General features: G+C 33.7%; 1 protein-coding gene across 4 annotated transcripts in view; it reads right to left on the reverse strand.

Moving 5' to 3' along the window:
* Positions 1–15,565, reverse strand: part of LOC113235682 (huntingtin-interacting protein 1) — a 64,371-nt gene that overhangs the window by 24,724 nt on the left and 24,082 nt on the right. For 3 of the 4 annotated variants that reach the window (XM_026471524.1, XM_026471528.1, XM_026471527.1), the window contains exon 2: positions 416–526. In XM_026471524.1, coding sequence (XP_026327309.1) covers positions 416–526 — 111 coding nt within the window. Of the gene's footprint in view, positions 1–415; positions 527–5,823; positions 5,903–15,565 lie in introns of all 4 variants that reach the window. The other variant, XM_026471525.1, reaches the window with a different exon arrangement.

Here is a 15,565-nt window from a genome sequence, read left to right on the forward strand (position 1 = left end):
ATGGAGTATGAAAATAGTTTGTATGCACATGGCCGATTGTTACAGTCGATGTGCAGCTATTTGCCTACACACTAAGGCTCAATTTATATTGCGGTGGAATGGAACGGAATGCGCGAGCATTCTCGAACATGCGCGAGAATTCCGCGGAAGATATTGGCTCGTATCTAGTTTGTACGTTACACAATTGACCATAAAATCCATTATGCTATGTACAATATAGTTACAAAAATTCGCTTCCATTCCGTTCCGCCGCAATATAATTGAGCCTAAGAAAAAGAAATAAATCCCGAAGATAGACAACATAGTCTGCACTAAGTTTATCTCTAGATAGATTTATACATTGAAGCTCACAATGTGCTGTGATACAATTATATAATTCATGGCTTATTTCTATATTAATTTGGTAATTAATTACCCAGTACGTGACGGCGCTCTGCTCCCGAAAAGTGCCGATAATCGTGCTGCGGACATGTTTCTCTTTTACCGGTGTCTCTACCGAGTTGATCGCCTTGGAGATGGCCAGGCTCTGTAAACGTATTGTTTTATTAAAACGGTCGTACTCAGTATGTTCTAAATCGAAAGGCAGATATGTACTAGAATTAAATTATATGATAATAAAGAAATATCAGATTAAGTCCTGTCAAATATAGTTGCAATAATATCGTCATAATATTCCAGTAATATCCCTAACAGGAAGCTTGACACTTTTGTTCGAATATCGCCTGTAGTACAACGGGACAAAATGCGCCACAAATATAAGTTTCATATGCTCTTCAATGTACCAAAACAGATTTTCTGTGTAAGGGCAAAAAGGTCTATTAACCTGAGCAAAGTCCGTTAACAAATTGGAAATTCTACATTAACCTGCGCTATTTCCAATGGCAATATAATTAAAATAATTTTTCAATAACTTGGTTGTTTCCTTTCGTCGTACAGATTCTCTCAGAATATCTATGTCACAACTTTAAATTCATTCATTATTAAACAAACCATATATACAGACTTATAATCGTATAAATACAATTAAGATAGATCATTTGTTAAATACAGTTGCGACAATGTCGTCATGAAGTATCTTTGTTCATATTTAAGCTTGAAGCTGCGTCATTAAATGAGTTTCCACACGTTTCCAATGTGTTCCTAGGCAAGATATATATGTGATACTCGCCTGATATAAGTAAAAAAATATGTAATTATAAACTAAAGTATACGAGATTTAGCAGAGTGAATACTCGTATGTTTATTATATTTGTTTCTTGCCAACCATATGCTTTATACGTTAGTTATGCAATTTTTGTTATAGTGTTGCACAATTACGTACAATTTGGTTTTCATACGTTAATCATACGCCTTGTATTGGGCAATGTTTAATGGGTAAATTAAAATTATTATGAAACATTAATTAACATTTTAAGGTCACGTTCAGTAGATGAAAACAAACTACTTTTACTTTAGAGACTTCTATTAAAACTTGGAAAAAAATTGACATCAAAACTCATTCATCCCCTAGTTTGCCATATTTAGAGGTGGAATATTTTCTTGAAACTTAAATAGGAACCACTATTGAGGTAACCCCTTTCCAACAAATAAGGAATCATCAAAATCGGTTCACAAATTATCATAAATATTATATATGGCCGGAGTTATCGCGTAGCGTACATACAAAAAAAATGTACAGTAGTATTTAGAACCTACTCCTTTATTGAACTTGGTTAAAAAAGCAGCTCAGCTAGACCCGAATATACAAATGTATGAAACATAAGTTTTCTTTAGCAACTACAGTACAATACTGCCCTTGTAACAACCAACGCATTTGCATTTTGGAGATATTCTGAAGTATGTTGTCTTTGAAAAATGTCAATTACGCTGATTTTGCAACACTAAATAATATATATATTACATTATATAAAATAAATAGTAAAACAACCGATTATAGTGTATATTATGTTAATAACTTAATTTCGCTAAAAATGGTGATTACGTTAGTTATTTAATATAACTAATAATATAGGAGCGCAGAATAGTACCTAGTAAGGATTCCTGCAATGAAAATGCTTAAAAAAAAATTTTTTTTTTTGCTTTTCGTGATTACGTTTCAGTCATTGACCAGGTCAATTAATAAACTAGGACCTCTTGCAAGCTCGTGACAACAACGCTAGCTTCAACTTTTCCAACGGAAAGCATAGAAAAACGGATTTTATTATAATACTTTACTACAGATAATACAATACTAGCCTAGCACTTCAGAAGCCACTTACACTTCAATATACTATTGTAAACAAACGTTGTACTAACGTAACTGTAAACGTATGGGATGTACTTGCATTATAATTTCAAGTATATGCGTGTTACAACCGTTTCTTAGAATAGCGATGTACGTCTACAAATGGTGTTAACTTCCTCCCTGAAATCGCCAAAAAATCAGCTTTTTTATAATACCAAGTGACGAGACGAGCAAGTCGAGCGCCTGGTGGTAAGCGACACCCCTATCGTTGCAGTGCCACTCAGAGCTTTAAATCGTAAATATGTTAGAGGCACTGACACTGCGCCCGTCAACATGAGGCATAAGTTGACAAGTCTCATGTGCCTGTAATTTCACCAAAAGCTGCTCCGCACTAAGCGCAAATACTCACCAAAATAAATTCAAATGTACATACATCCGTTTTCATGTTAAAAAACATTTTTGGAGTTATTGTTTTATAACAATGGATTTAAAAAATACGTATACATAGTAAAATTACCAACACACTACTGAACTGTATCTATATGTTTAGTAAACGAAATTATTCTTACAATATCTCACACCAACTACCAAAAGCAATGAGATGACAAATAAATAATGCATTTACGTCGTATTTAACAAGCGACTGGACGAAAAGGGGGAGTTCGTTTGTCAAAGTTTTTCCAATACAAATTTGAAACGATTTGTGAAATCTCAGTTTATTAAGATGAAACTAATTTGGAAGCAAAGATTCATTCATGATAAGATCATTAAAAAGATGCTTAATGGGGCTTAAATTTTAGTAGCAGTAGAGCTTCTTGTGAAAGTGTTCGCTTATCTATTTCTGCCACCAAACAGTAATGTGAGCATTACTACGTTTCGGTTTCGAAGGGCAAGATTGCTGGTGCAATTGGTGGCTTATGGGTGCAGTGGCAGTGCCTTTTAATTCTTTAAGATTTAAGCTCTGAGCGTATCACTGCAACTGCTATGAATAGACGTTACGTTACCACCAAGAGCACGACTTCTTCGTCCCGCCACTTACTATCATAAAAAATGCAACTGGTAGAACATGTAAACTTTTAACACTGTTAACTAGTTACACAACAAATATGTAAAACGTGAAAAAATTTACAAACTTCCAAAGCCAGCATGTGTTCATGATTCAAATGTGCTCCTAAGGGTGCATACAGATCTGGCGAATGAGGCGCAAATGCGCCTGTTTGCGAAAGGCTCACGTGCTGCACACGAGCATTACGTTAGTTATTCGCATGTCGTTCGTCCGCGCCACATATATAATCATGACTGTATTTCATTTTATTCGCATGTCGTTCGCCCGCGCCACTTATAGCAACATGTATTTCATTGCACGCTATTAGCACGCGTGCAATGTGCGAGCAGCACGCGCGCATCGCACATGCAACGCGTTCGCGACACATTCGCCAGATTTAAGCTTAAATTTTAATTCATCCTTTTGGAAAAATACAGTAACGCATGACAATAAGGGGAAATATGTTTTATTTATTTGTCTTAACAATTGCAAACAGGAAAATGCTGGAATCTGATTTGTTAGTTAGATTACTTCTGTCTTACATGTTCTAAAACGAAACCTACGTCATTGAATTTAGGAATAAAACAATACTGACGAGCTCTGGCCTGACGTAAGGCGTAGGAACGGTAAATTCAATAAAAAAAATTATGGTAGCCGATTTCACGATCAGATTGGTATAAGTGTAAAGTGCATATTATTATACGGTATAATGCGTATATGGGTCAATTAAATTCTTTATCGACACTCTGCTGTCCGTAAATTGTAAAATAAAATTTAGTTTGGCTAATTTTCACAATTACTGAAAAAGCCTCAATTTGTTTGTGTTGTCATTATTTTTTCCCTATTTTCGTCATATATTTATAACAAAAATTACATATAAATATAATCGGTAACGTAATATCACCAAAACTTTCAAACCTTGGGTTAGTTTCATATCGGGTAGTGGAAGAAAAAATTACAAAGTTTGAACAGTAAAAAGGCGAACATTTCTTAAAATCATAGGTACTAAAAGTCCCATTGTAAATAAAACATAATATTTTACTATGTACATTTTAAATAACGTTTACAAACGTGCACAATCTTCAAAGATACTTGTATTATCTGTATAGTATTTTCGAGACAAGCAGAAGCTAGATTCTGCATGATTTACGTGCACGACGTGTCTTGTACTTTTGCCTTTATTCACTTTGAGTCAGACGGCTTCTTCGTTCCAAAGCGCAGGAATCCCAAAAGAAAATGGAATCTCCACGGTTACCGAAGCGAATATTAACGCTGCGAGTTGCGAGAACTTTTTTACTATTTACTTACTTTACTACTTTTAGTACATCTAACCTCAAAATATTTCTTTTATCAAATAGTAAAGAGGTAAACGTGCAAAAAATATGAATATGAATAAGAAAGAAAAATGGTGGGTTCTAAACAATGACAATTTTTGTCAATTTAGTTGAACAATTCAAAACTAGCTAAAATTGTCTTAACGAAAGAAACCTTTTTTGGAAGTATGCAGTACAGTACTCAGCATTTACATTGTATTCATAAATTACAACTGCTTATATGGAGAATTACCATCATGATACAAACAGTAATATATATATATTTTTTAAACTAAATCTATTATTGGTTGAATAAGAAAAGGAATAAATAATTCTACAAAGTGATCATGGCCGATGGAACAAAAACGAGTAGCAAAAACAATATTGATTTTAATGACGCATTAATTTTACGCTACATTACTTCAGCAATACGTTTTTTTAAAAAGGTCTATTATTTATAGACCGATAATTTTACCTTAGAAATTACGTATAAACGTACTTTTACTTATTGTATCTCATATAAGAGCTAATTTTTAACAACACTTTAAAAACGGTCGGTTGTGCTTTAAATGAATACACTGATGGATTCCACTACATTTACCTGTTAACACAGTTTTCTTAATCGGGGTTACTTTGAGATTCGATATAGATGAGTGAAACAACATAAACACATCGTAACAGTGTTGATAAATTTATATTCGTATTGTTATACTAGATCGGCGAATAAATAGTGCTCCATTAATTTATATAAAGTGAAGGGAACTCCCTTCACTATATATAAATTACCCTGAACCTCTGTGATGTACAAATGGCGAAGAGGTTAATGTTGCCTGCATGCATTTTTTTCTGTCGATCGTATGTGACATGGTGCCGAGGTTGTGACAGAAAAATAGAAACCATTGTAACTTCACCACATTTTGTCACAATAGCGTCCAAACAGTCGTAATACCTTTGGGTACTTTCAATATTTTTAAAACTACATCGTACAATGTGCTCTTGAGCGTGACCATGATAACCTATTTATTGCATAATGACTAGATAATATCACATTCCTCGCGTTGCATTTGAAATATATCGAATATAGAAGATATATAGCGTGTTGCAGAAAAGTTCTTTACATTTAACGAATCTTCAACTATAATCCTGTTCTTACCTTTATGCAAGTTGAAACTTGATACAGCATGTTAATTAATGGAGCATTAAAATTAAAGGACGTTTGTGCAATTTGACGTGAGACTCACCAGTTGATTGAACCGTTTATCAGTCGAAGCCGCCATAACGAATTAGTGATGTGGTGTGGCTGCATGCATTAGATTAGTGCTGAAAACAAGTGGCATTTACAGACTTTAGCGTACAGTTAGTAACAGGAGTGAAATTCATTCAAAGTTTAAGAAAAAACCATGCAAGTGAGAATAATGGCTAATGAATGAGGTGTTTGTCCATATTCCCAAATTTTGAAATTTTGAAATAATACAGCATAATGTAGGGTGTCTTTCCAAACTGTTATTAGTTACGACTACTTATGATTCATATTCGCAGACCCTATTATCAGTAAAAAATTAAAAGTTAGTACAAAACATTTGTAATTGTCATACTGAATGTTACCACAACACCCGCTTAAAAAAATAGTTACACAACATGAAAATAGTAACACTAATATTGGATTTAAAAAAACCATAACCATCACGTTTGGAAAAACTCAAATACAAAAGCAATGCCTGTATTAAGTACGTCATAAATTCATGAAATTACACCATAATTGTAATTTTAATGAAGCCGAGCCGTGAGTTACAATTAACGTTTCAATAGGGTATTGTTCTGTGACTTAAGGACACTTTTAGTATTAAAGTATAGTTTAAACAGGTGCACGAGTTTACTGGCTCCGTGGCCGAACGGTTGCCATGACGAACTGCCACGCAGAGGTCCCAGGTTCCATTCCCGGGCCGGGAGAAATATTTGTATGGCCTACATTTATTTCTCTCGTGAGTTTGGGTGTAATTTGTGGTTGTCTATGTGTGTGTCCATGGCACCCGCGACACAGGGTTTCCCTAGTGCGGGGCTATGTTGAGTGTTTGCGTTATTATTATTATATGTTAGGCGTTAGAGGTACCTGGAAACTTGGTATCACGCAGTGAAGAAAATATTTTTGGTAAATTACCTGAAACAAAAATAAAAACTTATTAATGTTGGCTTTGAAACGAAAGAAAAATCGATCATTGACGTTAACTAATTTTAATCACAAATTCATTTAAGCGGCAATGTATATGTTTCTATAAGGAAGTCACCACATTTATCGAACTGATAGAGCGAATCAATACAAGCGAAACTCACACGTCTGTTTAACTTTTATTGCATGGACATAAAGATTTTTCGGCCCGACTTAAAACCGATTTCGTTTAAAAATGTATAATGAATCACTCGAGCGGATCCTTTTAATATTAAAAAATTTGCATTTCACTAAATTGAAAACTATTTAGAAGCAAATTTAAAAGTTTATAAAAACATTTAGATGACCTCGGTGTCCCAAGGGATTGCACTGTGCGCGGGATGATGGTCCCGGGTTTTGACTGGATACCGTGACGTTTTACTAGCATGATGTTCATTTATGTTTATGTATATATTTATTAATTTATTGCATTGTCACACTTATATTATTTGAAGTACAGTGGCTTGAAAATGTACATGCATGGCACAGCAAAGTGAGGAGGGCACTTACTCATTATAAAAGTAATAAAATTGTGATCATTAAATAAATCATTACAATTATACATACATGCTTAAGATAAATTGAGAAGGAAATCGGAAGTACCTCAAATTAATTATATAATAAATTATATTTTGTCATTGAAAAATTCTTTAATATTATAATAACTTTTATTTATGAGGAATTGTTTTAGATGTTTGGAGAAAATTTTAAATTCTTGAATTTCTTTTATGTAAATTGGTATGTGATAGGTAATTCTAGTTCCCATAATTTGCGGTCCAGAACAAACTAATTTCAATTTAGAAAATGGTACATGTAGTTGATGTAAACGTAACAACAGAAACCTTTCTGTTGTTACGTTTAATTTCAATTTTCGAAGTAAATAAAGTGGGATGGTTTCTAATAAATTTGCACGACTCAAGTATGTATATACCTGTTAAAGTTAATATGCCTCATCTTTGAAAGAGAGGTCTACAAGATTCTCTCTGTTCTATATTTGTCAATATCCTAACACACTTTTTCTGTAACACAAATACATCATTAACGTTAGTAGAGTTTCCCCATATCGTTTTGTGTAAATGTTTTAATACTTATAATTATTAATACACATTCGATCTGACAGGACTCGAATGTGCGTCGGTAATGCACATCTAGGGAAAATTCGGCTCCCGGGAGGACCAATTTGGAAAATGAACTTTTCTGACTAGGTTCAGTGATCCAGTGATCCCGGAGTGAATTCCATTGCTCTGGTGTCATAGTACAGTGACTTTCCTAGTTTCAGACCAAGTAATTGATGTACTTTTCTGGCTATTTTTTTTATTATTTTATATAATTATTACACTGTATCTGCTTATTTGGGAGGCAAAAAACCGTAATAGTGCTCACGTTAATAATACATAAGCGTGAAATACTGCTATACTCGCATAATATCTCGCGCTTCTATGTCGCTCTCGCTCAAGTCGCACCCTACCGTGCTAGCCTTACAGGTTGTTTCCAACTATGATATTTTTAAATAATTATTATAAACAATAAATATAATCCAATATCTATTTGCAAAGTACAAGCCGTAGTTTCTTACTAGTTCTACTTAGGGAAAACAGCCTTATAAAGAGTGTTTAAATAATTTGACGATTTGATACATAATTTGATTACTTATGAATTAAAATAAAGCATCAGAAAATCTAACTTAACATTACTGACACATGTTATGGGGGTCTTCATAACAGCGCTGCAGTGGCGCGACAGCCGCGCGTCTGTACCGCTTCAGTAACATTTAGTTGAATAATTGCGACTGCCAAAGTTGCGCGCGTGTGTCACGACACAGTGGCGCTGCAACTGCGCTACTAGATAATGTATGAAAATTATTAGATAGTATAGTATTAGCGCGGCTACAGCGCCACTGCGATGCCATTGCGGCGCTTCTATAAGCGTCTAATTTTAAGGCGCTCTTTTAATTAATTAAAAAATTTAAAACTTTTAATTAAAAAACCTTACGTACTTACATTACAGTTCAGAATCGAATACACCTTGTAAAATTTTAAATTTATAGAGTGTAGATTACATAAAACAGTAAAACCAAATTATAAAAGAAATAAAATTCCACATTATGAGGAATGTCTCACAGATTTGATGTTTTTATTTCTATATGTAATTTTTGACTATTAAAGTGTCACAGAGGTAATAGATATGCAATAATTGATTAGGGCCTGGTTTCTTCTTATTATTATACTAGAGAACTCCAAATTTTATTTGTATACTTACCTTATTTATTAACGATTTAATATTCTTAATTTGCATTTCACAATCGTGTCCTGGATGTTACATAGTAAACACACAATAAAGTAGTTCAGTCACAATAAAGTAGCATAGTAGAGAGTAAGAGTAGGCTGTTTACAACTGTTCCTTATATATTTTATACGTATTTATATATTTTATGATTTGAGTCGTTTTATAATACGTAGGTCGGGAAATTTGTTATAGATTTTTGTGGACAATCAGCGATTACTTTAGTCAATATTTTAATCTCAAAGATATTATTATATAGAATATTTTGTCAACACGTACTCTCTGTTGAAGTTTCATGATTCCTTGTCTTTCTCGCTACGTTAATTTGTATTCTTTTGAGAAATAAATATCTTAAATCATATCACATATCATTACGAAGGAAAGTCATTGATTGACAACAACGTTGTTCTCAGTTTTTAAAACAAAGTAGCTAAAATTTCAACCAACCAGCGGTAGTTAAGTTAGTATTTATACGTAGTAAGGTTTCGTGTACTAATTTAAGCTGTTTACAAGGACTTACCACGCAATCTGGTCGAACAAAACAGGTCAAAACATGAACTACGCATGCACTAGAATGCTAGTTAGCAGAATTGCAACAATTAAATATGTATATAAACATAAAAAACATATTCGTGATTTTTTTGTTACTCGCAGGCATCCTATGGGTGCAAGCAGCCCAAGTTCTCTGAAGGAGACCTATGTTCAGCAGTGGACGTTTCTCCGCTGAAATTATTTTTTTTATATAATATTAAATGACGGGGCGAATAAGTCGCGTGCCTGGTGGTAAACGACACGCCTGTCCTTAACAGTTGCAATGCCACTCACAACTTTAAATTACAAAGATCTGGGGAGCACTGCCACTGCACCCGACACCCTGAGACATAAGTTGTCAAGTCCCATGGGCCTGTAATTTCACCAGCACCCTTATCCTTCGAAAACAGAACGCAGTAATGCTTACATTGATACTTGGCGGAAGAAATATGGTATTGTGGCAGTACTTCCCTAGACGAACTCTTTCACGAGGCGCTTTCCTACTACTAACATGATGATGATTGATATGATGATCAAGCTATTGTAATGTTCTCTTAAATTATAAAGTACTTAAGTTCTTAGTAATACATTAAATACACAATATGTGCGTATAAATCAGTTGTGTAACCACAATAGACCCCTCTGGTTCATTGTGGTTCATGTATCCTAGGGTCCTATCTTCACTGACAAATACATATATTAAAGGTCCAACAAGTTGTTACAAAAAATTTCGATCGTATATCTCGTAATCTTACTCGGATAACAAAAAACTTTACATAAAATTAAATTCACGAGATAAAACGCATAATTATATTACGAACCAAACTTTGACTGCATACATTTTGTATATTATGTTCATAAACGTATGCTTATTTCTTGTAAAAAAGCAACGTCCGTGACAAACTGCAATGTATTTTAAAATACTTTGAATTGTAAATTAATGGTAGTGAATTTAGATTTTCATGTGGGAATAAACGTTACATAATCTGCACTAGTTAAAAAAGAATATAAAATTTATTTACGTTGTTTTCAGTCATTTATGTAGTTTTGTACAGAATAAGCCAAAAAAATACGAGACAAGTCACCACGCCTTTTGCTTGTATTCAAAAATGAATGAAAAGTTTGATTTCTTTTAACTAGTTTGCTGAGATAAGAAAGCAAAAGGACAATACCTAAACTACAAATTTAAAATCCATACGTGGTGAGTAAATTATATTTTGTTCGTTACGTCCCTCATCGTAACTGTAAATAAACCCATAAAATGTTTAACAAATTGTTATAATAAAAGTCAACCTTAAAAGAGTTCCATGTTAATGTGACGGCACCATTTCGAGCTCAAGTGAACTCGACGGAATCAACGAACGCGGCTAAATCAGGAAACTGCAGTTAAGAGATACGATCTCCTGTAGCGATCCAAATATAACGGATGCAACTGTAAGATAGTTACTAACATATACATACATATACTTATGTTTCTAATGTCTCGTATTATCTGCCTTGTTTTTCTTCCTATTTATAAGCCAGAATCTTGTCGGTGTAGCCTCCAACACACAGTTCCTAGACCTCTTTAAAGTTGTTTACTATGATACAGTACTGTACACTTCACTATATGCCATTCTTGGCCTTCCTCTCTTTCTTTTCCCTTCTATTCTCCCCTCAATTATCATTCTCACAATTTCGTCATTACGTAACAAATGTCCAAACATTTCCCCCCCTTCTTTTCTCTATTGTGTAAGGATAATCTCAATACAGACAGAGTACTAAAAAAATCGAATTCAAAAGTTCGTAAGTAATTACATCTATTTGCCAAGTTTTATTGAAATCGATTACCGGAGTGAGGGAAACCAGATTATCCTCGAAGGAATCCTCTTTCCAACAAAGAAAAATCATCAAAATTGGTTCACCAATGGCCGGAGTTATCGCGTAATAAAAAAAAAAACGTACAGTCGAATTGTGAACCTCCTCCTTTTTTTGAAGTCGGTTAAAAAATGAAACACACCGGTTTTACAGTGTGTTGTCCCTAATGTTACATGCCCTTTAAATTTTGAATTAAACTAACAATTTAAAGTTTACATATCCTATAAGCAATGTGTGTTCTACAATGTTACTCTATTCAAAATAAAACTAAGGGACAACAACACACTGTAAAAAAATTGACTTTGAAAGATGTCACCAGTGTGTTTCATTTTTGCTTACAATTGTATTAAAAATATTTCTTTTCTCCCCAACTCTTTCCACAACTTCCTTATTTTATCTCTTTTCTTCTACCCATAAGACCGAACTACACACAAAGCCTAATGATTTTATTGGAAGATACGTAAGGTGCATGCCTGGATAGTAGAAAACCACCTACACTACCAGGAGACTAATTTGACAAAGAGCATGTGTCTAAACTGTAAACTATAACTGAATATTAGCTAACTCCATAATACGTGGGATGCACTATAAGTTTCCGGAATGAATAAGAAAAAATACTATAAATGGTCAGAAATGAATTTATTGTTTCTCAAAATATTCTCCGTTAGCGTTAATGCACTTTTTCGTACGAATCGAACCAATTTTGAAAACATTTATGCTACTCCTCCGTGACAATCTCTGAAACATTTTTTTCAAACTCTTCGACAGTCTCTTCAGGTGATGAAAATCGTTGACCGCGTAACTGGTTCTTAATTTTTGGAAATAAATAAAAGTCACAAAGTGCCAGGTCGGGACTGTGTGCGGGATGGCTCATAAGATCAACGTTGTTCACTTCAAAAATTCATTTGTCTGTCTGGTCGTGTGAGAATTGGCATTATCGTGGTGCAAGATGATACGGCGTTTACGGTTATTTTTACGGAGCTTATCAATAACTTCCGGCAAACAAATGGACGTGTACCAATCACTATTCACGGTACAACCATTCTCCAAAGCAACAATAGCCACGTGTCCAGTTTTATTTGAAAAAGAAACAATCATCCGCTTAGAGGCACTTTGCACGCGCGCCACTTTGGTTGGTTTCGGCTCATCTCGAAAGACCCATACGCTTGATTGCTGCTTTTGTAAGCTTGCTTACTAAATGTAAAATTTGTTTTTGGATCGTAACTATAAATCCAAGTTTCGTAACCTGTTACTATGTCCCACACCAAATTTGACACCCCTTCGTTGAATCTGGCAAGCAAGGCATTGCACCAAGTGACGCGATCCGTTTTTTGAGCCTCAGTCAAATTGTGTGGGATTTTTTTTACACCTAAATGTTTGTGTAGTATTGATTGTATTTGACTCATGCCCATGCCTAAAAATGCCCGAATCTCATGATATATCACATGCCTGTCTGTTTTGATCATACGGCGCAAAGTATCGATATTTTTGTTGTTCACAGCAGTGGACGGGCGACCATCACGAAATTCGTTACTGAGATTCACACGACCGCGTTTGGATTCTGCAAACCAGCTATAAATAGTGATCTTGCGTTAAATTACGCTTAAAGTCGTAGAAAATCACACTAAGAAAATTTTCACGAGTTAAATCCATGGTGATGTAGACAACCAATTTCTAAAATGACGCCACAATGTAAAACAAGTGACAGCCAGAGAGTTCTATTTTCAAATGGTACAATTACTTTTTAAATATTGTTTATGTAAGTAGCCAGTTCCGGAAACTTATAGTGCGCCCTATGTAGTAAGTACTAAATCACAAAATTGTAAGATGACATTTCTTCAATAGTATTAATTCTTAAAAAAATCACAGGTCAAATAGTTACAAGATTTGTTACGTAAAAACCTTGTAAAGAGGCAATAAAGATTATTAAAAATTAATAATAATATTTTTACTTATACATATAGTAATTAAAAAATACAATATATTATCTCAACTATGGAGAAAACTGAAAAGAGAGAAACCACCTTAGAATCCAGTTTCAATCAAGCCGTAAATCAAAGATACAGTCTTACTTACATACATACATCCGAAAAACATTACTCTCCTTCTAGTGCGGTCGGGTAACAAGCTTAAGTGACTATTGTACGTGGCACAATGTAATTTCACCACTATTGTACATTGTCGTATTGTGGACGTTAGCAAATTCCCAGATTGCTAATCTCTCTTTTTATATTGACTATGAATTGTTAAAAACAGACCGTGTAGACAGGATGAAATTAAGAGTAGTAGTTTCGGGTAATGGTAACGGGAATTGATAGAAGCATTGTACTGGTATGATACATATTCGAAAATGTAATTTTTTTTTTAACAAAAATAGTGACAGAAACAAAATTAATTAAGATGAGCAAAAATAAACTGACAGTCGTCTCACAGTCACAAATTTATTTAAAGAGCGATGTATACGCTTCCATTATAGGTGTCCAGTAAGGCGAGCATGACAGGGCGCGACTTGCGCGAGGGCGACATACAGCGCGAGAGCTCTATGCGAGAATAGAAATATATCGCGCTTTATGTCGCTCTCGCTCGTGCCCTACAGCAGATACTTAAAATTTTCCATTTACGAAGTATAAAACTAAAAATAATGAAATGTTATTAGGTACAACTTATGCGTAATTGGATGGTTAGACATGAAAGTAAGAAAAAACGAAAAAAAAAAAATTTATAAGATTTCACAATTTTATGTTAATAGTAATTATTTTATTAAAAAGGGCCTGACTGTTCAATAACGATAAAAGCTCCTAAATAAATAAAGATTAAAAACAAAATCATTTTTAAGTGTCACTTCATAATACATTATAATAAATAACAATAAAATTCGTGTGGCTCTTTTTGGTTACTTCTTCTCATGATATTTTAAAATATTATAAATGTTAACAAATATTTATTTACAAACAGCAACTTTGTAAATAAAAATTTTCTTACCCATTCTACTTAGGGGAATCTGCACTATTTCAAGAGTGATTTATTTACCCATGAAATAAAGATATTTTATTTTTTTGCATCAATTGCTATTTAGGATTTGCGGCATCCCTTAGTAACTTACTCAATCTATTAAAAAAAGTTTTAGATTGTTGATTGCTAATGTCTTTTATTACAAATCACAGTGCACGAACGACAAATCTTAAATTTTAGACAGTATCATGATTTAAGTAAATGTATAATAAATAAATTTGGGTAGCCCAATGTATTAAATAAATACAGAGAACACTTATATATTAAAATTATGCAAAATGTGAATTATATTTTATAAACACAGACGTGTAAAATTAATAGAAAAAGTAACAGTAGTAACACTCCAATTGCTACACTGTGCTAGTAAATCAAACAACAGTAGCGTGTGTTACTTTCTACGCACCAATTGTCACATTATTATCAATAATAAGTAATAATATCAATACTGAATTAGGTACGTACTGCCCAATGTCTGACTAACATTGAATTATTACATATATATAACAAATAAATCATCGTCAACATAAATGGTACCGTGAACGCCAATACAATCAGATTACCTGTGGTTCAAAATTACTGAAATACTGAATATTCTTAGGTTTCATCAAAACAGATGCGTTATGGACATTTATACTGCCTCCGTGACCGAACGGTTATACCATACCATCCGGGTTTGCCACGCACACACAACAGTATAATTTATTATGTATACATTTTCTTCTTACACATACCAAATTATTATATTAAAGCAATAAATTAATTTAATATCAACCATTTAATTCTTGCTTTACTCTTCTCAATTTATTAGGTATAAAGACACCATAACGACACAAAACGTGGCACAGCTAAGTATAGAACTAAAAATAATAATAACGAACGAAGTGTGAAGAAACGCAGTAATCTGTCCGGAACCGGCGACACGATAAGAGCTGCACTAGCGAATAGCGATAATACTGTTGCAATTACAGACTATAGGCAATATTAAGGAATGTTCTAGAAATAGAGAATAACCATAAGACAGTACGTAGAACATAATTTAGATAATCCAATCTTAAGTAATGTTGGCAAGAGACCTACTTTCTGAATGTAATATA

Source organism: Hyposmocoma kahamanoa, unplaced genomic scaffold (genome assembly GCF_003589595.1).
Source record: "Hyposmocoma kahamanoa isolate Upper Pololo Valley unplaced genomic scaffold, ASM358959v1 88, whole genome shotgun sequence".
NCBI lineage: Eukaryota > Metazoa > Arthropoda > Insecta > Lepidoptera > Cosmopterigidae > Hyposmocoma > Hyposmocoma kahamanoa.